Raw genomic sequence first — 23,985 nt, 5'->3', positions numbered from 1 at the left:
TTTTTAAACCTTTCTTTAAGTTTATTTATTTTTGAGAGAGAGCGTGAGTGGGACAAGGGCAGAGAGAGGGAGACAGAATCCGAAGCAGGCTCCAGAGCCCAGTGCGGGGCTCGGTCTCATGAACTGTGAGTTCATGACCTGAGCTGAGATCGACCCTGACTGAGCCACCCAGGCGCCCCCAGAGTTGTCCTTCGGGCGGGGGGGGGGGGGACCTGCTGCCTCAGTCACCGCTGCCACCAGCCTGCCTGTGAGTGGAGCCCGACAGACTCTAGGAAGGGGTGTGGGGGGACGCAAGCCGCGGCCAGACGTCGGCCGGGAAGAACCACCCTCCATCAGGGAGCCCGGAGCGGGAGCGAGGGGCCAGGCCGCCCCCCACCCTCCTGGGGGCCCGCCCCCCACCCCGAAATGAAGACACCGCCACGCCGGGGAGCTCTGTTTCGCAGTGCTCACGAGCCTTTAATTCATTATGAACCTAGAGGCAAAAATACAGCGCATCCTTAATCTTGGGTGGGAGCAAAATCAGGGCGGGTGGCTTTGTTTCTCGTTTTTGTACATAGACACGGGTATACGTTGGTGGGGAAATGTGCGTTTCCCCTTCGCCGAGCCGCGGCCTGTCTGCACGTCGCCCCAGACCCAGACCCAGACCCAGACCCAGAGAGACCCTGCCTGGGTCTGGCCCACCCCTCCGCCCGAGGGCCAGCCCCCTTCCTCCTGTTCCCTTTACAATATAAATAGCATTTTCAAACTACATATGAACACAGTGCCGGCGCCCCGCGGGGCCGCCGCATGCAGAGGGGGACCCCCACATCCGGCGGGCTCCCCGCGGCACCTCCCGCCCCCGCCCCCGCCCCCTCCAGGGCACCTGCCCCCCGCCCCCACCAACGAAACGCAAGGTTCTCGGCTCATTTACATCTTTTCTGTTCTCCTTATATAGTTCTTTCTGGCGGGGCAACCAGCAGAACACTCTTTTTAATTTTTTTTTTTTTTTTTTTACACGAGCAGATTCTGCCGGCAATCCCTGGGCAGGACGGCAGGGGCCGCCGCGGTGGGCAGGTGGGCAGGTGGGCGGGGGCCCAAAGCCCCTCACAAGCACACCTCGGAAATCCCGGTTCCTCCGTGCTGACATCAGCGTCCCCCAGACGCACAGACCCACGTCTCCCAAGCAAGACGCGGATGCCATTGGCCCCTCGGGGTCCAAGGCAGGCACCCCTGCGCCGGTGGGGCAGCGGCCAGGGCCTGGGGCCACCGGGAACCCCCGGACTTGGGCCACGGGGTGGGGGTGGGGGGCCGGGGAGGAGAGCTGGCTGGTTTCACATCCTCCCTCCCCAGACAGCCACGGATGTCACCCACGCTTGTCGGTGAACAGACGCCCGGCCACGCACACGGCCTGGAGGGGGACGCTCTGGGGACACGGAGCCTTTTGCAGACAGCGCGGAGGCCCCCCGGCCGGCCGGCAGTGCAGTCACGAGGAGAAGAAGCAGGAGAGGGAACAAACCAGGAGAGAGCGTGTTTATTTCGTGAAGGCGCGCGGGGACCGGAAAGGGGCTCTGCGACCCCTGCAGCTGGTGGTCGCCCCCAGAGGGAGCAGGCAGGGCCGGCCGCCCAGACCTTCGCCAAGTCCCGGAGAGAGGAGGGACGGGCCGACGCCTGTCACCCTGTCACCGGCACCCTGCCTGGCCTCCCAGGTGCCACCGGGCCTCCCCGCATGCGGGGCACCTCCCTGCCGCTGGTGCGCAGACAAGCGAGGTTTTAAAACAATGACCGACAAACCAACAAGCCAACAAAAAACCCGAGATGCTTTTATCTCCCTCAGCGTATCTTGGTTCTGGAAAAAAAAGAACGTTTCTGTTTTGTTTTGTTTCGTGTTTAAAGCCACAAATCTAGAAAACAACTTTGGGGATTTTTTTTCCTTTTCTTTGTTTTCCTTTTTTTCCTCGTGTTTTTTTAAACAACAGGTATTTCTAGAAAGAGCCTCACAAAGGTCACGTATGTACAGAAGTCACAACCTCCAAGGCTGCTCAGGAGGCAGGCAAAGCAGTAGCACCTTTTCGAGAAGAGCTTACATGGTTTACGAATCTGAGTCGTGGGGGTGGCGCGAGTCCCCGGCCGGCCCCCCCAGAGCCCGCGTGGCCCTGCTCCCTGAGTCCGGGGGGGCCGCGCGCCGGCGTCCTGCTGGCTCCTGTCGCCGCAGAGCGGGGGCGGCCGCGCAGAGGTAGCCTCTCGGGGGGCCGGGGAGGCGAGGACAGGAATTCACAGCAAGCAAACGCCAGGGCCGGCCGCCGCCTGCCTTGCTGGGCCGAGGGGTCGCCGGGCGGCCGGCTGTCCTAGAAGGGGGCCCCGGGCCGGCACTGCGCCCGCAAGAGGCTCTCCATGAACGCTAGGTAGTCCGGGTTCCGTCCTGAGTCCTCGGGGGCGCGTGGGGTGCCCACTCGCGGGCGCTTGGCGGCCTTCACCTCCTCTCCCGAGAAGGTGTTCTCCTGAGGTGCCCCCGTGCTGAGCGACTGCGGGAGACCAGACGGCGCGGGGGTTAGCGTGGCAGCGGGGCGCCCCCAAATCCGTCTGTGGGAGCCTGACCCCTACGGGGACGGTATCGGGAGGAGGCCGTGTGAATGGGATCGGGGCCCTTAAACAAAGAGGCCCACGGGAGCTCCCCCTCTCCCTCCTGCCACCAGAAGGGAGGCGTCTGTGACCCGGAGGCCACCTTCCCCAGCCACCAAATCTGAGCCCACACGTTGGCCTCAGGACCGTGACAGGCGACGTCTGTGGTTGAAAATCCCAAGATGCCTCGTCACGGCAGCCCCCCGGGGGACTCCGCGCGGGCACTCAGCTGAAGCACATGCCCGCGGCCTCCAGGCACGGTCCCTCGACCGGTGACCTTCTGGGAGTGACACCGGTCACCAGGGATGGCTGCCCAGCGTTCCGGCCTCTGCGTGAGCCCCCAATCCCGTGTGCGAGCCATCCAGGCCCCCCTAGTCACGGGCCCCGGGGAGCGGGCGCCCAGAGCCTGGGCTGTCCTCCCAGAGGGTGGCTGGGTGGCCGGGCTCCGTCTGGGCCCCCTGTGCTTCCCGGAGGGATCCTGGGGTCAGGTCGGCCTTGCAACCCACGCCAGCTCTTACTTTGAGCTCATTCACCGATGGCCACAGGCCCCTGCTTGTCAAAACCTTGCCTTTGCATTAAAGACGGAGAAACACAAATGCAAAGGGCCCAGGAGAAAAAGCCCCGTCACCATCCCTCGCCTCTGGGACTCATTGTTCCCTTTGAAAAGGGATGAGCTTTGGAGAAGCTCTGAGCTCAGGTTTTGTGTTCAGGCGGCCTGCGGCCTGTGCACCGAGCACAATGCCCTCCCCCCCCCCCCCCCCCATTCGCCTCCTCCTGGCTGGGCTGTTCCAGCCCTGCGACTAAGGACGACTAAGGACGACTAAGGACGAGGGGGAGGTCAAGGCCATTTGCACAGGCTGCTTCCACAAGGACCACTAACGGCTTCCGGGGGCCGCGTCCCCACCCTGTTCTGCCACTTACCAGCCGCGACCGGACCCTCTTGGGGAGCTCCTCGTCCAGGGTGAAGATGTCCCCGCGCTTCACCATCAGCTGGGACCCGTCCTCGAACTCCACCTGCAAAGGGAGCCGGTTCTCAGCGGCGGCCCCGCTGGCCAGCCCTGCCCTGGCGGCCTCCCCGCCCCCACTCATCCAGTAGGAGCACCCAGAGAGGGAGGGGTGAGGGGTGTGCCACGGAGAGATCCAGGTGCTGGCGGAACAGCCAAGGACGAGCGGCCGTCGACTTTGGTGGCGGGCACATGGGTGATTTTCTTCTAAGACTTCAAGCTGCTGAATAACTTCCCTTCCACAATCACGGAAAGAAACTCACAACCACCGCGATTAAAAAAAAAAAATGTGGGGCGTGGAACTGTATGCTAAAAAATGCTTGAAACAGTAAATTTTATGTCTGTAGGCGTACCACACGCGGAGTCAGAAAGACAACTTGGGGGGAAAATACCGGACAAGTGGAGACCCCTCCCCGCTTAAAGGCCTCAGAAGCCCTGAGCGTTTACGTCCCCAGCGGGAGCGGGAGCTGGCCACGGCCCGTCTGTGGCTCCGTCCCTGCCCCGGCGAAGCAGGGGCCGGCTCACCTGATAGACGTGGCTCGTCACGGAGGAAATGAACCTGGCCTTGTACATGTTGCCATCCGCCCACCGAAGCTCAACAAACTCGCCCTCGGGTGGGGGTCCCAGCCGGACACAGTCCCTACTCTGCAAGGGAGGAAGGGGCGGCAAGTGGGGCTTCAGCGCCTCCCACGCCTCCCACTGTCATCTGCCCTGGCCCTCGAGCGTGTGCACAGGAGGGGCGTGGCGTTCCGGGCCCGAACTCTCCCAGCGAGTGCGTGAGCACAGGCGACTCTAGAACTGACTGCTTCCCGCTCAGCGTCTGCACAAGCCGGGTGTGGGGGGCCGGGCCCCGGGGCCAGGCCGAGACCGGGTCGAGCAACGTTCCCCGTTGACTCAGCCAACCCGGCGGTTCCCCCTCCCATTCCCCCACTTTCAAGGGCACACGAAAGCCTTGTCAAGGCTGAGAGAGTTCATTCCTGAAGCCTGTGGTCTGCAGGTGTTGGCAGTAATGCTACGTCCCTTTTTCTACCCCGAGTCAGATAGACACAGACATGGGAACTGTGTTTTGCTAGCAATCTATCAACAAGGTCTTGTGACCCGTTCAGAAAGTTCACAAGGTACACAGAACTAAATGTTGTGGCTGGCAGTGATCACGTGAAACCTGTTTATTCTTAGAATGACCTGATCCATAAGAGTCTTGTATTATAAAAGATTGTGTACAGCAACAATAAAGCCGTCACTTGGGCCATCAGCCCAGGGGACCCTCCTGTTCCCAAACTTTCTCTTCTTTTTTCTTACATTCCCCTACCCTCAGGACCCTGACCTCGGTGATTGTCGCGCTGGTCACGACACCCGGGGAGCCCTCCTGCGGTGGTGGGGCCAGGGGAGCATCGCAGGGGCCGAGCCGGCTTCCCGAGGACAGCCCCGCCCCCCCCCACGCCCTCCCCCCTCCCGGGGCTTCCCGAGGACAGCCCCGCTCACGGTAATGCTCTCCGGGTACAGGTTGTCGCTGTAGGACCCATCGTCAAAGTTGACTTCATAGAAGGTCTGCGTGCTGGTGCCGATGACCCGGCAGCGGTAATAGAGCCCGTTGCGGTTCTTGGTGATGACCATCTGGCCCAAGGACACGGCCCTCAGGAACTGGACCTGGGGGCGGCGGGGACAGGGCCGTGTCAGCGCGCAGGCAGCCGGCCGGGGGGGGGGGGGCGGCGGGAGGGGGCGGGCAGGGCACTCACGGTGTGGCCCCCTGACTTGTGCTTGAAGCAGGTGATGGACACAACGTAGGGCCAGTCGTCAGGCTCCATGAGGACCCCGGCGGCGTGGGCGCAGGTCACGTGGAAGGAGGTGGAACAGTGCTCACAGGAGCACTGGATGCAGGCTCCTGACACCTTCTTCATCCGCTTCCGGCAGTACACGCATTTCTGGGGGGACACAGGCCGAGGACATGGGGCTAGGAGGCCCTTTCTGGGACCCCCGGGGCTGTCTCCCGGGAGCGACCCCCCCCCCCCCCCAGCCCCAGGGCAGGAACTCAGCAGCCCCCGGGGGCTGGCGTTTGTCGGGAGAAGCACTGTGGGAAAAGCCCGCAGAACTCTGCATGGCCAGGGGTCTTGACCGTGGCGGAGAGCCCCCCAGACCCAGCCAGTGGCTTCCTCCAGAAGCACTTGTGGATTCTCCTCCACCCACTGTCTCTGCACAGCTGCCTGGGACAGGCACTGAACAGCCACGCACGGGCACGTCCCTCGGCCGGAGCAGGAGCGAGGCGCCCACCCCCGCTGCCCCCTGGACGGGGACCCTGAACACATGACGCGCAGGGAGGGAAGCAGACACGAGAGGCCACGCGGGATACGAGGCCACGCGGGATACGAGGCCACGCGGGATACGAGGCCACGCGAGTGGAACGTCCACAACAGGCTCATCCACGGACGGGAAGGGGGCTCGTGGGGGCCGGGGGCTGGGTGGGTTGACAGCTGATGGGGACGGGTTTCTTTCTGGGGAGGTGGAATGTTCTGGAACCACATCATGGTGATGATTGCCTCAATCCGTGAACGTACTAAAAGTCACTCAACTGTACTTTAAAATGGGGAATTTTACCTTAATTTTGAATATAAGGCACTGTGGAGCCGCCCCCTCCTCCACGCGGAGGCTCTTCCCCAGGAGGGTCTGCCCCGCAGGCTGGCCCTGCCCCCTCCCCGCCCCGAGGGCGGCCACTGTGAGCATTTCCTACACTTACTAAGTGGGCCTTTATCGCTCTGTAAACCGTGTTCAAAGGCCAGATAAGCCGCGCAGCACAGGGCACAGCAGGAGCGCGCCCACCGCCGATCGATGGCAATGAGATCTCATTATTAAACTGTCAATACCTAATCCCGCCAGCCCTCGGGGGCCGGGTGCACAACCACAGGCGGGGGCGCGTTAACCCTCCAGGACTGGGCCTCCTCCGCAGGGGTGGAAGGCGCAGGGAGCCAGGCCCCCACCCGCCGGCGGAGGCCCAGGAGGACCCAACAGCTGGGCTGGCACAGCACAACCCATTTCAGCCCGTGGGTCCCGCGTCGCAGAGAATGAAGGCCAGGCCCCCACCGCACTATTTGTCGGAGCCTCCGGTGCTGGGCGTCTGGGTGTCCCTGGGTGGAGGCTGTACGGAGGGGGTGCAGGGAGGGCGGACATCGTGCAGAGCGGTGGTCTGGGGCAGCCGGGGGTCACCGATGGGCGTGACGCTGGCCGTGGAGGCTGCTCTTGCCTGCAGACGCCCCCCATCGCCCCGTACCAAGTCCTCTGTGCTCAGCCTGCCCCTCACGCCCACCCGTCAACCTGCTCTGGCAAAGGCCCACCCTCCCTCCAGCACCGCCAGACGTCAGCGCTTCCCCTCAAAGCAGGGGTGACGAGAGGGCAGAGCCCGCTCAAACCGCCTGCCCCCCACCAGCCACGCCTGTACCACCCCCATAGCTGATCACAAGCTGACTCGCTTGGAGTCTCCACCGGACCGCGAAGTCCCTCCAGGTCCCATCCCAGCCTGGTGACGGGGGTGAGCATGGGCACAAACCTGGCTAGCCCGGGAGGTGGTCTGGGCTCAGGCCCCCGTAGGCATGGGGCCCGCCCCCACGAGCCAGGGCAGCCCCAGCCCCAGGTAGTCATAGGGACAGCCAGATGGACAGATGACCAGGAGTGACCATCCCCGAGCCCGCGGCCAGCACGTGGCCCTGGGAAGGCGGGCGGGTGGCTGGACAGGCAGGAGTTAACTTCCGGCTTCCTCACGAGGCTCCATTAGGCAGTACAAGTGAGCCTCATGTAGGAGGATTTTTAATTCATCGTTACAAGTACTGGTAATGAAGAGGCTGCAAGCTGGAAATGTCAGATGATCCATAAAGCGTCTGGGAGGGAGGATCTATCACGGGCGCCAAGCACGGCACCATCACGTCCCTGAATGATGAAACCTTTTACACCCGCCGTCCCGGAGGAGCCCCCTGCGGCCACCCGGCCCTTTCCTAATCACCTGTCGGGACTCGGGTGGGGTCAGTGCTGGCTCCGTGACCAAGGCCCCCGCCCTCCCACACAGGCGGCCTCCTGCTGCCCCGTCAACCCGGCCGGGTGGCCCCACAGGACCCCCCGACAGGCCCAGAGCCCACTTCCTCTGCCTTTTGCCCCCCTGCAGCCCGGGGGTGGGCAACACGGGTCCCCGGCGAAGCCGCCCGCGAACTCACGGCCACGACGAGCCTGACGGCGGGAGCTTACGCACAGGCAGGCCCCGTGAACGCTCACCACACAGAAGGCCACGAGCGGCCCAGCCGACGGAGGGGAAAGCTGAGGTACAGAGAGGTCAGCGACCTGTCTAGTCACAGGGCTGGCCGGTGGCCTGCTCATCGTCCCGCTCCGTCCGCTGCCCCACAGGCTCCCCCAGGGGCGACCGTCCTCATCGGTGCGCAGAGGAGGTGTGAGCCCCTCGAGGCCACGGTCCCCTGGAGGACAGCGGAGGATGGCGATGGCGCGCTCCTTGCAGGGAAAGCGCGATGCGCGTCAAGAGGGGCCTAGTTACGGGATTCCTGCAACTCGGTAGCAGAAAAGCAATCCGATTCAAAAATGAGCAAAGGACCCGAATAGGTATTTTTCCAAAGCGGACGTCCGGATGGCCAACAGGTACGTGCAAAGGCGCGCCACATCACTCGTCGTCAGGGAGACGCAAATCAAAACCACGAGATCCCAGCTCACGCCTGTTACAACGGCTCCTACCGAACGGGTAAGTGTAGGCGCGCAGGCGGAGGAAAGGGAGCCCTCGTGCGCTGCTGGTGGGAACGCAAACTGGGGCAGCTGCCGTGGAAAACAGTATGGAGGCTCCTCAAAAAATTAAAAGTAGGGGATGCTGGGTGGCTCAGTGTCTTAAGCGTCCGACTTCGGCTCAGGTCAGGATCTCACGGTTCGTGAGTTCGAGCCCCGCCTCGGGCTCTGTGCGGACAGCTCGGAGCGTGGAACCCGCTTCAGAGTCTGCCTCCGTCCTTCTCTGCCCCTCCCACACACGCTCTCAAAAATAAGTAAACATGAAAAAAATATAACTAAGAAAAAATTTTTTTCCATTAAAAATAGAACCGCCAGGGGTGCCTGGCCGGCTCAGTCAGTAGAGCATCTGACTCCCTGTGTGGGGTTGTTGTTTTTGATCCCCACGCTGGGTGTGGTTATTACTTAAAAAAATAAAAAAAAAAAAAAAAAAAAAAAAATAGAGCCACCATACGATCCCGTAAATTCCACTACAGGGGTATTTACCCAAAGGCAATGAACACATGATTTCAGAGGGGTATCTGCACCCCCATGTTCAGGGCCATGGCCGTGACCCAGAAACAGCCCAGGTGCCCATTAATGGAGGATGGACTGCGGGGACGTGACGTAGCCACAGAGAGAGGCAAATCCTGCCACGTGCAGCCACACAGACAGACCTGGAGAACACTGTGCTCAGTGACAGAAAGCGGACACAGGACACGTCCTGCGTGACCCCGCTCGCAAACTCTGACAGGCAGACAGCAGAACGGTGGTGGCCGGGGTAGGGGAGGGGGGGCGTGTACGTTCGGTGCGTGAAGCTCAGTCCTTCCAGGACAAGGGAGCCGTCCGCACCGCCAGACCGTGCACTGGACAGTCTGTCAGGAGCGCAGAGCCCGAGGGAAGGAATCGGAGGAGACGGGGGCAGGCTGTGCGGCGCCCCCTTGCGCAGGACGGCAAGCACAGGGCTGCTAGATTGTGCAGAGACCGCGTCTCTGCACACAGACCGCAAGCCAGGGGCCTGCTGCGCCTTTAAGAGCAAACAGGTTTGGCCAAGCTGCAATGGGGCGTCTGCGCCCACAGGGCCATGACCCCAGGGGACGTACCAGCTTCCACCGCTGCTCGGGGATGGCGCTGATGTCCACAGGGTGGCGCTCCATCACGTTCAGGAAGCGCACTTCGGGGACCGCGATGGCACAGATCACGTGGATCCACCTGGTTGCGGGGAGGCTGGGGTCAGGGCGCAGAGGCGATCCGCCCCTGCTGGCACGACCACCGCCCACCCCTGCGCCCCGCGTGGCCGCCGGCCGGTTGGGGCTTACAGGATCTTCAGGGGCAGTCTGGGCGCGCTCGGTCCTCCTGGCCCCCCCCACCCCCAGGGGGAGCCCCTCGCCACCCACCTGCGGTCGGTGGTCATCTGCAGGGCTCCGCCCCGGAGGTTACAAAGGCAGCACTCCTGCGGGAACCAGAGAGCCCGGTGGTGAGATGGTGAGGGGGCAGGGCCACCACCTCCCCGCCCTGGGGCCGGTCCCACCCCTGCCCGCAGTCCCGACGTTTCCAACTGGCTAGGCCGCCCAAGGTCACCCTGGGGATCGGGGCCGGGGCCGGGTCCCACAGGCCTCGCGGCTTTCAGAGCACCACCCAGCCGCGGGGGTGAGTTACCGCAGTCCAGGCGTGGGCCGTGCACCGGGAACACGTCCAGCCTTCGTTGACCAGCTCGGGGCGGATGCCGTAGCAACCTGCAAACAAGCGAGGGTGGGGGGGACCACTGAGCCGCGCGGCATCTGTCGCCAGGACGCAGGCCGCAGCTGATGGGGCCTTCTGGAATCCGGCAGCGGCATTTAGGGCGATTGCTCTTCCCACCCTCCCTCCTGAATCCAGGCCACTGCGCACAGCGGGACGGTCTAGAGATGGCTTGTTTGAAACAAGTAGGGGGAAGGAGAGCGGGGCCCCCTGCTGGGGCTGCTCAGCCGAGAGAGAGCGGCCCTCGCTGTCTCCAGTCGCATCTAAAAGGCCCAGGCTCTGCAGGCCAGGCAGGGGAGGCTGGGAAGCCGGAAAAGTGACCACGCAGTTGTACGCAACGCAAAGTGGGCCTCGTGGATGCCAGAGTCCAGACGGCAGAGCGGGGCAGGCCGGGCCCTGTGTTCAGGCAAAATCACTACTCGGGAAAGCAGAAGTTGGCAGGCTCTGGGTTACCCAGATGGTTCGCTTAGGACCTTGGCCCTGGTTTAGAAACGGGCAGACAGCAGGGGCGGGGGAGGGGGGGTGGTGGTGGAGTCAAGAGGTCACGCCCCAGAGCGAGGGCTCTTCTGCCCTACCCCCGGGGTCGCCATCCGGCAGTACCAGGGGACCTCAGCCACCAGGCCACAGAACTGTAGTCTTCTGCTCTGTCCCCACAGAGGCTCTGAGGGACAGCAAAGTGTCCCTCCTGGAGGAAGAGGGGGCCCCACCTCCCTCCAGTGCCTGGTCTCAGGGGGTTATGCTGGGCCTTCTGCCTCCCAGGCTTGTCCCGGAAGCTAGACTCGGGCCCCTCCAGAGGGCGGGCTCAGCCTGGGCCTATGCTCCTAGCAGGAGACAAAACGAGCTCTGGGCAGGACTCCGCAGGGCAGGCCCTGAAATGAAACAGCTCCGGAAAAGCTTTCTTCCCTTGCCGGGAGCTCGGGCTCGCGTTTGCTGCCCCTAACACCGGAGGAAGGGGCACACACCCATTTTCTTGTCTCGGGCTGAGTCGGGCCCTCAGGGTTCGGGAGGGGGGCCGGCCACCGACGGCAGGGACAGATCCGACCCCCTGGACCATCTCTAGATCTCAGGCCTCAGTGGAACCGTCCGAACTGGCCAGGGGGGAGGCCGCCCCGTGACGCCAGGTCCTGTGGGAAGGCCCGAGACGGCAGCCCAGAGGGAGGGGGCCCGCTGGCTCCGCAGACCTAACTGGGTGGGGAGGGGGGGACCCAAGCCACAGGTGCCACAGCTGCCCTCCCACGGGCCGCCGTCCGGGCCCAGGACTCACTGGCGTGAACCTGCAGGCAGCACTTGGCGCAGGCGATCAGCAGGCTGGTCCCGTCGTCGCCGATGTAGGAGTTGGCGGGAAGCGGCTCCGTGTTCTCACCGCCGGACGTGAAGCACATCTCGGGGATCAACGGCCGTGTCTTCTGGCCACTTTTGGAAGGGGGAGCCACCGAGGGACCCTCCCCGAGAGAGGCCTGGGGAGCCTCCTTGTCGGTCTGTAGGGACTGCAGGAATAGGTCGCTGCCTTCAGCGGGGAGCCCACATGGGGCGGCCTCCCCGACTCTGCCCCGTGCCCGCGCCTCTCGTGGCCTCGTCCTCCAGACACCCTGCGGGCTGCTTCTCACTGTCCCCCGGAAGCTGCCCTGTCCGCCCCCCCCCCCCCAGCCCTCAACCCTGAGGCAAGAGCGCTCAAGAGGTCCTCCTCAAACACAGTGAGTCCCTGTCCTGCCACCCTCACTCCCCACCCCAGCTGCCCCTCGACTCCTCTACTCCAACCACGCCAGCCTCCGGACTCCGCCTCCAACACCATCCTGCCCCAGGACCTTTGCGAGCGCCATTCCTGCTGCCAGGAACCTTCAGATTTCCGCTCACTTACGCTTGGGAGCCTAGCCCACCCGCAAGACCAGCGGCCTCCAGCCCTTCACGCCTGCTCTGTCTGTCCACACGGCCCTGTGACTGTGAACCTCTGTGAGGTGTTCCCCCTCCTTCTGACATATGTCCCGTAAAGGCTGTAGCCCAGATCCCGTCCCACGAACAGACTGGTACGAAAACACCCTGCCTGTGGCACCCCGGCCCAGCAGCCCCCAGCCGGTCTCAGGAGCAGCAGGACTCTGCACTGCTCCTGACCTGGGAGGGAGGAGCCCCGCTGGAGGCACTGTGCCTGGCACAGGCTTTCCTCACCCTCGTGAGACAAGCTAGCCCCGGCCCCCATCTACAAGGGCTCCGACCGGAACCGTGGGCGCAATGAACGTTAGCTACTGGACTACAGAGTTCCCAGCGCCCCGACAACCAGCGGCGCTAAGAGGGACGCGCCTGGAGAAGTTGTCTACGTCAAGTTCTGCAAACACTGAATCTGTAGAAACAGCGCCCCGGGCAGCGCTGGGCCGCAGGGCCCTTAAGACAAGTGCGCTGCCCTGGGCCCGGGGCCCAGAGCTCGGGTGGCCCGGCTGACTCAAGGGAAGCGCTGGGTGCCAGGCCAGGAGCCAGGGACCCAAAGTCAACTCGGACCGGGTCCCACCCTCCAGGGACTCCCAGTCCAGGGGCCGATGAACACAGAGAGTGGGAGCGAGGGCGGGTGAGCCTGGGGTGCGGGGTGCCCGGGGACAGCAGGTGCAGGAGGGCTTAGGAAAGAGGAAGCAGCTCAGCAGACTCAGGGATGAACAGAAATCTGTCCGGCAAGGCAGGGGGCCGGAGACCTCGGGGGTCAGCTGTGCGCACGGCAGGGGACAGGTGTCACGGCAGAGGAAGGCCGTGCGCGCCCCGTGCAGAGGCTGGTGGAGCTTCCGGCCAGGGAGCCCGTGGCTAGAGTGGCCTCCAGAACGTGCGCCAGGGCCTCAGGCAGGGGGGCCGTCGAGGGAGGAAAGAGCTGGAAGGCAGGTCAGGGTGTGGGGGAGGGGCCACGGGGAGAAACAGCGGTGAAGCAGCAAACAGGGCAGGGCCTGGTGGCCGATGGCTGGGAAACACAGGACAGAGCGGGACCCAGCCAGGAGTGAGTGTAGGACAGGAGCGTCGGGCTCAGTGGAGACCGCCTGGGGCTCCTCACAGCCCTGCCGGGTGACACGGGGTGTCCTGCCTCTCGGCCTCTCGGCTCAGAGGCCCGACCGGTCAGGGCCCAGCTCCGTGCCGCCCCTGAGGGACCGCTGAGGCCGGCCACCTGCCGATGGCCACCTGCACGCCCCCCTGCCAGGCCCCGCCCCCTCCACCGGCTGCCCCGTTTTTGTGCCATCGGTCAGTCACTCTCTGGTAAAGCTCAGAGGCCGGGCTCTCCCCTTCTCCCCGCAGCCCTTCCAAGGGCTTCACGCGGCCCCAAATGCCAACAGCTTCTGCCTGTCACTCGGCGGCTGTCCCGCACCCCCCTGGGCCGCCCGCCGGGCGGCTCCAAACTGCTCCCCCCGCAAGTGGCCCCGCGGGGGCACGCGCGGGGGGGACCCCCCCCCCCGGAGCTCCCTCACCTGGGTGTAAGGGTAGAAGAGAGTGCAGATGGCGCAGTAGGGCTCGGTCAGGGCGGCCGCCGCGTTGAACTTCCTCTCGGCCTGGAAACCGGCAGCCTTGTTCTTCCACTGCAGGGAGAGCAAAGACCTCAAGGCCTCGGGGCCACTCATGTCCTCCTCCCCGGAGAAAGGGAAGGCTTCTAGAGGAAAACAGGAGGGCGGGAGGGGACGGAGAGAAACCTGGGCATGGCTGGAGGCCCAGAGGAACCCGTCCCCACCCTGCGGGCGCTTCGCCGCGGGGAGCCCCGGGGGTGACCGGCCCCCACTTCCGCGGCCTTGGCGGGTCTGGCGCGGACTCCCCGGGCTCAGCCGCGCCGAGAGAGGCACGCGGGGGGGACCGAGGAAGAGCGGCGTCACTCCCCCGCTCTGGTGACCCCGTGTCACTACCAAGATGGAGGCTGCCAACAGCCGTCCCTCCCACCTCGCCTGTCACCTGTCACGCCTGCTCTCCCTAGCAGCCAGCCGCGCCCCCCCCCCCCCCCCCCCCCAGCCCACTGCCTCGCTTCCTGGGGACCCAGGGCCGAGCCCCCCGATGCTCCACAGGAGCCCTCCCCGAGAAGCGGGTGCTCATTCCCCAGGCCCCAAACCCCACAGCAGCTGGGCCGGCAAGGCATGGTGGGAAGAGAAGGCAGACAGGAGTCTGGAGGCCTGGGCCTGGGCCTCGAGCCTCAATGAGAGTGAGGGGGAGGTCGGCGCAGACCCCCAAGATGCACTTGTGGGTCTCCTACGGCCCAGGGCGGGGGGTGGGGGGGCTGGGCCTGACTCACGGGCCAAGACTGCTCTGCCTGGGGACACGGAGACGCCAAGCAGGCACAGGCACCCCGCCGGTGACGAGAGCTGCTGGCCTCCTTCTGTCGCCAAAGAGCCCAGGCCCAGACGGTCTCACAAGAAAGCGCCAGAGGGGCTGGTGGGGGAGGCCTTGGAGGCACTTTCTGGAAAGGTGACGCTACCGTCTTTCAGACAGTAAGGCCACGTCTGGCCCCCCTGTGAGCTTCCCTTGCCCTTGGGGGCCCTGGCCCTGCCGTCCCAGGTGCTTCCAGAGCCCCTCCTCCCCCCAGCCCTCAGATCAGATGGGGAAACGGAAGGAGCCGCCCAGACGACCGGGCACAAATTCCACATAAAGAAAGGCCGATGGTGAGGATGAAAACCTGGCTTAGCGGGATTTCTGCCGGAGGCCTCAACCCTGGCTCTTGGCTCCCCAGGTTTGTTCCAATCTCCCTACAGTGGCCTGGCCACAGGACAGGTCACGGTGCGACTCTGGGGACAGCTGCCCCCCCCCCCCCCCCCCCCCCCCCCCCGATGTTGGCGTGGCACTGCTCCTATGGGCACAGCCCTGTGATCGTCTAACGGCAGAGTCATTTCCCAACCCCCCACACGGGGGGGGGGGGGGGGGGGGTGCGGCCGGCGCGGTGGTGCTCGCTTGCTGGCCTGCTCTGCAAATGTTCTAGAAGCCTACTCTGTACCAGGCATCCGAGCAGACCCTGAGCCCTGAGCCCCTGAGAGGGAGAGGCACGGTCCTTGCCCACCTGGGGGCCGCACGGGGGCCACGGGAGCGGGGGGGCAGGGGCGGGGGCAGCCCCCCCAGGCCTGGGGGAAGGAGCCTCTGGCAGGAACAGCACCTGCTCGGCTCTGACGAGAGCAGGTGCGCGGCGGGTAAAACCACAGGCAAAACGCGCCGCATCAGCAGTAACCCAGCCTCGGCATTCCCCGCACCCGCCACGGGCTCAGCACCACGGGCACGCTCCGTAGGCACTGGCTCCGTGCGCCTTCCCGGCAGAACGCCCCACGGGGCCGGCAGCCCTCAGTTTACAGATGGGGAGACTGAGTTATAGAAACGTTAAGTGTGGGCTGTGGTTGGAGCCCCAGGACCTGCGCCCTGCCCCTCCTAGGCCACGTTGTGCGTTTCAGGCCCTGGCCCCGGCACAAAGCGCGCACCCCAAGGTGGGAAACAGCGAACGGGGGTGGCGGCAAGGCCTTGGGGTGGTCAGGCCGGACTGTGGGGAGCACTGCAGGAGGAGCGGGGGCTACTCAGTCCAATATTCCGTGCAGGGGTGGGGGTCTGGGGGCCCGACCTCGGTCGGTGGTGGGGCAGGCAGCGGAGGGAGGCCAGGGCAAGGGCCACCGGGGGAACAGGCGCCCTCGCTCACCCTCGTCACTCGAGGCCTCCTGCTTGACCACGGTCAGCGGGGAGCGGGTGGGTGGCTTGCCCAGGGGGTGGCGTCTGCTTTTCTTGATTTCCATCTTCAATTTGGAAAATGTGGACGGTGCCTGGAATGCAGAACAAGAGGCATCTGGGGAGGGCATGGCTCTGACACCCCGAGCAGAGCCCGGCCTCCCAGGGCAGAGGGGACAGCCTGGCTTCCGCAGCAGGCCGGAGTCCCCAGCCGTGGGATCAAGGCCCCAGGAAGGGCTGGCCGGGAGTTACTGTGGTTCCTCTGGGATGCACCGAGGGGGCTGGTTCAGGCGAGCAGGGCCGTGGTGGGAGCCCCGGGCAGGTGGGAGCCCCAGGGACCTCCGCGGACACCCCCCTACCTGCACCTCGCCGGCTCTGCTATCCTCCTCGGGACCCGTCAGCTCCATGGGGGCCGCCTGTTCCTTCCAGGTGGGGCCCCTCTGGGCAAAGTGCTCAAAGGCCTGCTGGCAGGACACGCGGCCCTTGTCACACAGCGTGCTGGGCCGCGGCACCACATACAGCATGGGGATGATGGGGCGTGGCTTCACCTCTGGCTCCTCGCCAGGTGCCTCGGGGGGCACGACGTTGAGAGGCGGTGGGGGGGGGTTCTCCTCGGCTGGTGCGGGGCCCGGGGCCAGCGCTGGGGACTCCAGCAGGGGTGGCAGCCTGGGTGCCTCCTCGGCGGGGAACTGGGCAGGTGGGGGCGGCGGCAGCTGGGGCAAGAGGGCGTGGTGGGGGTGCAGGGGACCATAGCTCTTTTTCTTCCTGTCGCTCTTGGCCTTGGCTGGCCGCAGCTTGCCCCTTCCGTCTTCTGCGGGGAAAGAGGAAAAGACAGGTCGGTGCCGAGGCCAGCAGCCCCACACCCTCCTGCGAGCCCCCCAGAGAAGAGCCACATTGTGGTTCGGACTCCTGCAAAGGGGGGGGGGGGGGGGGGGGGACTGCTCCAAACGTCATCAAGGAGCGGGACGGGCGCAAGGCGGTACCCAGGTTTTGTAGATTTCTACACGTAAAGCATACGTCCTGTGGAATTTGTTTTAAAGCGAAACCTCAAACCCCAAACCGTGAAAAGTGGTCGCTTGAGCAGAACTGGAGAGCCTGCTGGGCCTGGAGGGCCACCCCCGAGGGCCGGTGCTGGGGGATGTCCGGCAGGTGGCAGGGCAGGGCGGGAGGCAGGCCAGGGGTGTCTTCAGTGGTGTTTTAACTGGGGGCCAGCACATCAGAGAAAACTGAATGGATGAGCAAACGTCTGGTGGAATCACGGTCCCCAAAGATGCCCGCGTCCTGCGAATGTGGAGCCTGACGTGGCGGGAGGCTGCGGAGGAGTTAACGATCGTAGGACAGGAGAAGGTTTGGATGGGCCCAGCGTACTAACGGGGATCCTTAGAAGCCCAGGGTCTTTCCCAGCTGTGGCCGGAGGCAGAGGGACCCGCGGGAGAAGGGTCAAAGACACCCTGGCCCGCTGGCTTTGATGAGGGAGGAGGGGCCCCAAGCCAAGGATGCGGTGCCTCCAGAAACGGGGAGAGGCAAGGAACAAACACACTCTTCCCCCGGAGACCCGGGCAGGGGCCAGCTCTGCCTTGTTTCGGCCCCGTGCGACCCGGGCCAGCTGCTGCCCTCCCGGTGCCAGAACGTACGTGTGAGTCTGAGGTCACAGTCGCGGAAGCCACAGGGAACTCTGTAGGTCGTGACCCCCGTGAGGCCCGCCGTGCTCAGGACGAGGCATCGGGGACCCCGGCCCTCAAGGACATAACCAGCCTGGTGGCCCACTGGAGCGCGGAGCCCACAGCACAGTGGGCCCGGGAACCCCCGGGCCTCGCCTGCCCCAGTGGAGAATGGGCACACGAGCTCAGGCCCTGCTCTGCATGTCCCAGGTCCCCAGTGACGGCAGAGGCTGCCTGGTCTGCCTAGGCCCGAGGGCCTCCTGGGGAACCTGGGAGGAGCTGGTCGCCCGCCCTGCTGAGGGTACTCGTGAGGCCGGGGTGCCTACGGTCTGGGTCTCCCTGAACCGGCCCCGGGGAAATTAAGGAGACACCGGGGGCCGGGGTTCCCTCCCTCTCCAAGAAGGCAGCCACCAAGGTGAAGCACCTGCGCTCTGGTTTGCAACAGGGCCCCGTTTCACCTCTTGCCGCATCTACGTGACCTTGAAAGAGGTGAGGCTCCTCACCCAAGAGGTGAGGGTATTTCACGTCACCCTTGACCTGTGCCGACCCAGGAAGCCGGCAAGCATGGGCGTCCCATCCTGCAGACAGCCAGCCCCAACCGCTGGGACGGAGCCAAACTGCCGACTCGCCCCCCGCCCCCGCAACACCCCACGGCCTCTGGGAGCAGTGGAGCAGTGGAGGCTCCAGGCCAGGCCCCCTCCCCTCTCCTCCCCTCACCTCCCCTCTCCTCCCCTCTGCTCCCCATCTGCAGGCCACAGCCCTGCCCTGGCTGCAGGGATGGCCCGAGGCCTGAGCACTCCGAGGGCCCGTGGGACTCCTCCCCCTCCCTGTGCCGCCGCCCCCCCTGCAGGAGCCCCAACTGCTCCCGAGGCCCCCCTCCTGCCTGCGCCTCATGAATAGTTATCTGGCTGAGGAAAGCACATAATAGACGTTCTCTGCTCTGCAGACAAAACCATTTCTCCCCTACAGACGCGGGGCTTAGATGGCTATGAAAGGTCGCCCGTGGAGGTGGGAGAAGCATCTGGGGTGGAGGCTGGGCGGGGGGGAACGTGGAGGTGCAGGGAGAGGAGGTGGAGAGACAGTGTGGGAGGGAACAGGCTCGAGGTGGGGAAGAGACGTGGGGGGGGGGCCGGGGAGGGGGGTTGGGGGGCAAGCCATGTGGCTGGGGGGGGGGAGAGCCCGAGCAGGGAGAGATGTGGGGAAGCCGTGGCAGGGGTGGGGAGACGCAGAGGAGGGGACGTGCCGGGGGCAGGGACACACCTGGCGGGAGAGACGTGGGGGGGGGGGGTGACCCAGGGCCCCAGGGGCGAGCGGCGAGGCAGGTCGGGGCTGCACGCGGCCCTGCTGCTTCTGCTGATCTACAGAAAGGGCGACAAGGCTGTCCTCCTTGTGGAAGACGCGCTTTCTGATAAACGGCTCTGTTCTCTAAGGAAGCGCGACACCCCCACCCTGACGGTGCAAACCTACCGAACGGAACCCTAGCCGAGCTCTCCCCAGCCGGAGGACAGTGGGACCCACTTACTGTCTCTTTACTGTCAAGCAAGAGGCCCTACTGTCCAAGAAGAACACGCCGGGCCTCTTCCCATCTTGCGGGCTCTAGGAAACCGAGGGGGGACACACCCAGGGGACCGTTAGGGGACGAGCCAGTGGCCAGGAAGGACACGTGGGCGCTCAGGGCTCTGTCCTTGCCAGGGGAACCGCCACAGGGCCTCCCCCTGGGGACCCCATCAAGCCCCTCACCTGCCTGGGCCTGAGGGAACCCTGACACGGAGCAGGGGACAGTCACACGGGCGGGGCTGAGGGTCCCGGCCAGGGATCTCCCCCGCATGTGAGCCTGTCCCCTCCTCCCTCGAGAATGGCAGGGACCGCCCCCCACCACCACCCCAAGCTGAGGACGTCCCAGCACCTCACGGGCCACGGTAAGTCACAGCCAAGAATCCCCCACCTTCAGATCTGAAAGGCCTGTCTGGTTGGGGAGCTCACGGCTGGGGCACCGAAGTTCCCCAAGCGGAGCGCGCCCGAGTTCCAGGCGGATCTGGGGCCCTAAGCTCAGCAGCGCTGCCCGCTGCCCGAGGAAGGCGGGTGAGGCACCACCAGGGCGGTTCTCCCAGGCTGCTGCCAGCTTTAGGGACCACCCCCAGGCCTGGGAGGGCTGGTCCGGTCCCCAGACTCCACCCTCCTCCTGTGTGGAACCTGAGGCAGGGCACACCCGTGGCACAGACACCTGGCTGGACTGTGCTGGGGGCGGGTGTCCTGTGGGAAGGACACGTGTCCAAGTGCAACTCACGGCCCCTCAGAAACGCGCCTCCGCTCACTGCCGGACGCGGCTGCCTTTGCCGTCCTGCCCTAGCGCCAATCGCACACGGTCGGGCCACCCCGGGCACCTGCTGCTTCCACGACCGTGGACCAGCCCTGCCCCCTCCCCGAGCCCCTGGGCTGTGAGGCCCTGAGAGGCCGGGCCCCGGGGTCTAGGGCCAGCCTGGCCCTCGGGGTGGGGTCCCTCGTGGCACGCCGTACCCGGGAGGAGGGACAGCTCGACGGTGGGACGGGCGCTGCCCCCGCTGTGAGAAGGCACAGCGGCCATACTAACTAGCCACAAGCGGGGGGAGCTCCCCTGAGATGACCATGACCCTCCAGGAGGAGGGAGCCCCTGATGGCCCAGCCAACCGGGGCGGACACGGGCTGCCTTCCTACCTCGCTCGTGCTCGAGGACCCCCGCCCCGGGTCCAGGCCCCACAGGGCAAGGCTCTTCCTGCACCGCCTGTCCTCCCGGCCCCTCCCAGCCCTGAGGAGGCTTCCTCCCGGGGACACTGAGTCCCGCCCGTCCTGCGTGTGCAGGGCCCCCTCCTCTCCTGCCCTCCGCCTCCCCCGGGACACGGTGTGTGAGTGACAGCGTTCACTGTTCTCCCTCCGCAAACCCAAAGCAAAATGCCCCACTGCTGGCGAACAGCACGATCCCCAGCACTTACGGCTCTTGGGGACATTAAGCTTGGATATTAAAGGAAGTCTGGAAAGCACTTTAAGATCTTCCACTCGTTCCGATGACGTGCGTTTGCCATCACCCCTGACTGTGAGCACTTGTTTATTCAACGCGTTCAGAGTTTTCTGCTCCAAGGGCTCGGGGGACGCCTCAGAGGACGCCTCTGACTGAGGCACGGGGCTCTCGGCCGTGGCAGCCACATCCAGCACCCCAGAGGGACGGCTTCCTCTCCAAAGCGGCCACCCCCTACCAGATCCTCCCTCCTCCCGGCCCTGGCAGGGAGCACGGATGGTGCATCTGGAATTGGAGGGGGGGAGGTGAGCAAACACCACCCCCCCCTTCCTGGGGTCCACACACCCCGGGAAGCTGATGGGGTCCCAGGGAAGGACTGGGGAAGAGGCAGCAGACGCTGGAAGGAGGCTGCACGGCCCTTCTACGTGGCCCTCGGTTGGGCTGGGGATTCCACGAGTTACCCCCAGAGGACCCCAGAGCCCCTGCTTTAGGCAGCAGCCGTCTCGGAACAGGAAAGCCAGGGAAGAGCCGGAGACTCACGGGGAAAGCGGTCTTGAAGGGGCATCTCTTGGCATCTCAAGACCGAGGGAGGCCAGGCCCCAGGTGTCACCGGGATGGGACTGGGCAGGAGCGGCCAAGAGCCAGTGAGACCCCAGGCGGTGGGAGTGGGTGGGATACGTAATCCCCAGGTTAGGACAAAGATCTGTCTGAAATTAACCAAATGAAGAAGACAGTCCTTATTCCCTTGCTAAGCAGTTGGGTAAACCGTCTCAAGTCGCAGGTGCGTGAGTGAGTACATCTGTCCCCCACCCCCCAGGGCCCCCCATCCAGCCTAGGCCAACGGCCCCTCGCGTCTGCTCGGAGGGAGGAAACGGACCAGCGGACGTGGAGGCAGCTTTGACTCTTCCCAGGAGGCCCCACTGGAACCCTGGTCTCTCCTGACCCTCTGAACTGCTCGGCCAAGGAGCCCCCCATCCAGCCCCAGCTGGACCCGGGAAAGCCATCTCCACTCAGGCAGAAAGCCACTTCAAGCTAAAACCCAGTTCCTTACCACCAAACCCCACAGGCAGCTCGTCCCCACGCACGGGCATCTGGCAGGGTGTCTCTCGTTCAACCCCCGACGGCCCTGCCGGTGAGTGAGGACCCAGGCACACCAAGGGGGCATCTGGGGCCTGAGTCACGGGGGACAGCCCTAGGCAAGGCAAGGGCGGGCCCGGGGGGCCCCGAATCCCCGCCTCCGTCTCCTCCCACCTGCGTGCTCTGCCCAGAACCCACTCCGCCCCAGGGCGCAACCCTGGGAGGACGGCCCACACCGCCTGCCCAGGCCCAGACTGCAGAGCGCGGCCCGCCCATCTGGGGACAGACCACTGACTGCTCCGGCCCTTGCCAGCCCCACCAGGGACACCCCACCGAGTCTCCCAACTCCTCGGGCGGAACCCCAAACCGGCCGTATTCCTGGCTCCTCTCTCACTCTCCCTGCAGACCCATGGCCTCCAGGGTCAGATGCCAACCCCAGAGCCCACGTCTGAGAAATCTTCATCTGCCCAACACGGCCCAGCCTCTGGCCACCTGCCACCTCTCACGGGACGGGTACTCAGTCATGAGCGTTTGTTCGGTCGCAGCGCACGCGTGACGGGGGTGCAGGGCCTAGAGGACCCCCTGCTGGTGATACCCATGTACCCCGGGGGCCCACCGGCAGGGAGCCCCTTGGGGCAGCCAGGTGCTCTGTTTCCCCGCTGGTTTCAGCCTTGCTTTCTTCCCGTTATGGGCCAAACCGGCTCCCGCGTTCCCGCTGTGAGGTCCTAGCCCTGGCTGGCCCCGGAACGTCAGGACGCGGCCTTACTTGGAACCGTCACTGCAGATGGTGCGAGATGAGGTGCGTCAGGGCGGGCCCTGATCCCACACCACCAGTCTCCTCCAAGAGGGGGAAGTGTGGACAGAGACGTGCCCACAGAGACAGAGACGGGGAGAAGGGCAGGAGGACCAGAAGGCGGCGGCCACCGGCCACGGGGCGGGGCCCGGAACACACTCTCCCTCACAGCCTCAGAAGGAGCTGGCTCTGCCACGCCTCGAACTTGGACTTCTGGCTTCTGGGGTGCTTCGTCCCGGCAGCGTCGGCCGGCTCACGTTCTCCGTGCACAACGCGCCACCCGGCTCGGCGTGTTCTCCGAACTTGAATTAAACGGGACGCAGAGTGTGATACCCGAGCGACGTCTGAGAGTTGCTCCTGGGGCCAGGAGCGGTGGCCTTCCCTTCTGCCACCTGCACGGCCGAGGGGGTGTCCTCGCTCCCGTCCCGTCCGATCGGGCAGCCTGACTTCTGCCGGCCCCTCTGTCTCCGTCTGTACTTGGGGAGCACCCGGAAACCCTGCGGGGACCCTGAAGGGGCCGCGAGAGCCTGTGTGGCATTTGGAGGAAACCGTGTCGTCGCATCGGGGAGCTCTCTGGACGCACGTCGCTGCGGTCACATGGAGGTTCTTCTCGTTTTTTAAGCAGTCTCTGACTTTTCGGTAAAGGTCTCGTATTTGCCGCTAGGTTTCCTCCAAGGAGCCAACGCGAGGTGGCTGCTGTCATCCCAAGCAGCGTCTTCTGGAGAACCACCTCTCTCCGGCTCACCCAAAGCCTGGCCAGCCCTACGGCTCAGCCGCCGACCCGCTTCCGTGCAGGCGACCGTGCCCACACCGACAGCGGCGAAGTCGTCCTCCTCTCTAGTCGGGACGCCTGTCCTCGCCCCGCCCCGCCGGGCCGTCTAGACCCCCCCCTCCCCCCGCCTTGACCGTGAACCTCGAAAGCTGTGCCAGGATGTGTGAGATGCTCCAGCATGGCCTCACCGGACAAACTCCAGTCACACAGGTGCTCTCCAATCGGAGCCCTGACCACCAGCCTGTGTGCGCGCGGGGGGCGCGGGGCTGCCGTGGCCTGTCTGCCGAGCAGCCCCTCGTCCAGGCCCCAGGCTGCGCCCGGGGGCAGCCCCCTTGGATGTCACGTCATCTCTGACACGAGCCACGCGGCATCCCGGCGAGCGTACGAGACGGGCCGAACGGCCAGCCACCAGGAGGGACACCGCCTGTCCGAGGTGTGCGCCCCCCCCACCCACCGAGGGGGGTCCGCCATCCAGCCCGGCCCGGCCCTTCCTTCGTACCCGGGGAGCACCTGCGATGGGTGCACAGGTGGTCAGCGAAAGCCGTCAGCGGGCGAACGAAAACGGCCACAAAGCAGCAGCACTGACCACAGCGGGGTGGGGGACCTTTAAAGCGCTCACATGTCACCACTCCACGCCGAAAGGGCCTCAGACGGTGTATGGGGCACGTTTCTGGGACCCCTCCCCAGCACAGCCCCGGGTGCACCCTCACGTCGGAAGCCAGCCGGCCAGGCGAGGGTCCGAACCTGCTGCGCACACGCACGCGTGTCTGGCCGCAAACGGCAAGCTGCCCTCTGACTTGAGGGACAGAGAACACGTCCGTCACGGGCCGAGTGCCTGTGTCTCCCCGGCTGGTGCCCAGGGATGGCATCCGGAGGTGCTGGAGTGATGAGGTCGGGCCCTCGCGAATTGAACCGAGGCTGGAGAGCCCCCCTGAGCGTATGTTTCTGTGAGACCCCCC

The 23,985-nt window shown here is 65.3% G+C and overlaps 1 protein-coding gene and 1 long non-coding RNA gene across 4 annotated transcripts in view; one reads left to right on the top strand and one right to left on the bottom strand.

Annotated features, from left to right (window-relative positions):
* Window positions 1-431: 431 nt before the first annotated feature.
* Window positions 432-23,985, bottom strand: part of KDM4B (lysine demethylase 4B) — a 100,006-nt gene continuing 76,452 nt past the window's right edge. For 2 of the 3 annotated variants that reach the window (XM_040461609.1, XM_040461610.1), the window contains 12 exons: window positions 16,091-16,542; window positions 15,706-15,826; window positions 13,520-13,698; window positions 11,350-11,572; window positions 10,005-10,081; window positions 9,743-9,798; window positions 9,449-9,557; window positions 5,339-5,524; window positions 5,085-5,249; window positions 4,128-4,247; window positions 3,520-3,612; window positions 432-2,501 (listed from right to left, as the gene is read on the bottom strand). In XM_040461609.1, the coding sequence (XP_040317543.1) occupies window positions 2,325-2,501; window positions 3,520-3,612; window positions 4,128-4,247; window positions 5,085-5,249; window positions 5,339-5,524; window positions 9,449-9,557; window positions 9,743-9,798; window positions 10,005-10,081; window positions 11,350-11,572; window positions 13,520-13,698; window positions 15,706-15,826; window positions 16,091-16,542 (1,958 nt within the window). In that variant the 3' untranslated portion in view covers window positions 432-2,324. Of the gene's footprint in view, window positions 2,502-3,519; window positions 3,613-4,127; window positions 4,248-5,084; window positions 5,250-5,338; window positions 5,525-9,448; window positions 9,558-9,742; window positions 9,799-10,004; window positions 10,082-11,349; window positions 11,573-13,519; window positions 13,699-15,705; window positions 15,827-16,090; window positions 16,543-23,985 lie in introns of those variants that run through there. The other variant, XR_005786502.1, reaches the window with a different exon arrangement.
* The window catches only part of LOC121021331 (uncharacterized), a 19,819-nt gene continuing 6,585 nt past the window's right edge, over window positions 10,752-23,985 (top strand). The window contains exons 1-2 of the long non-coding RNA XR_005786505.1: window positions 10,752-10,761; window positions 12,624-12,626. This is a non-coding gene — a long non-coding RNA (uncharacterized LOC121021331). The remainder of the gene's footprint in view (window positions 10,762-12,623; window positions 12,627-23,985) is intronic.

The sequence above is a fragment of the Herpailurus yagouaroundi genome, unplaced genomic scaffold (assembly GCF_014898765.1).
Source record: "Herpailurus yagouaroundi ecotype Mexico unplaced genomic scaffold, PumYag 295, whole genome shotgun sequence".
NCBI classification, from domain to species: Eukaryota; Metazoa; Chordata; class Mammalia; order Carnivora; family Felidae; genus Herpailurus; species Herpailurus yagouaroundi.
Note: the sequence above shows the minus strand (reverse complement) of the source record. Positions and strands in the feature narration are given on the sequence as shown.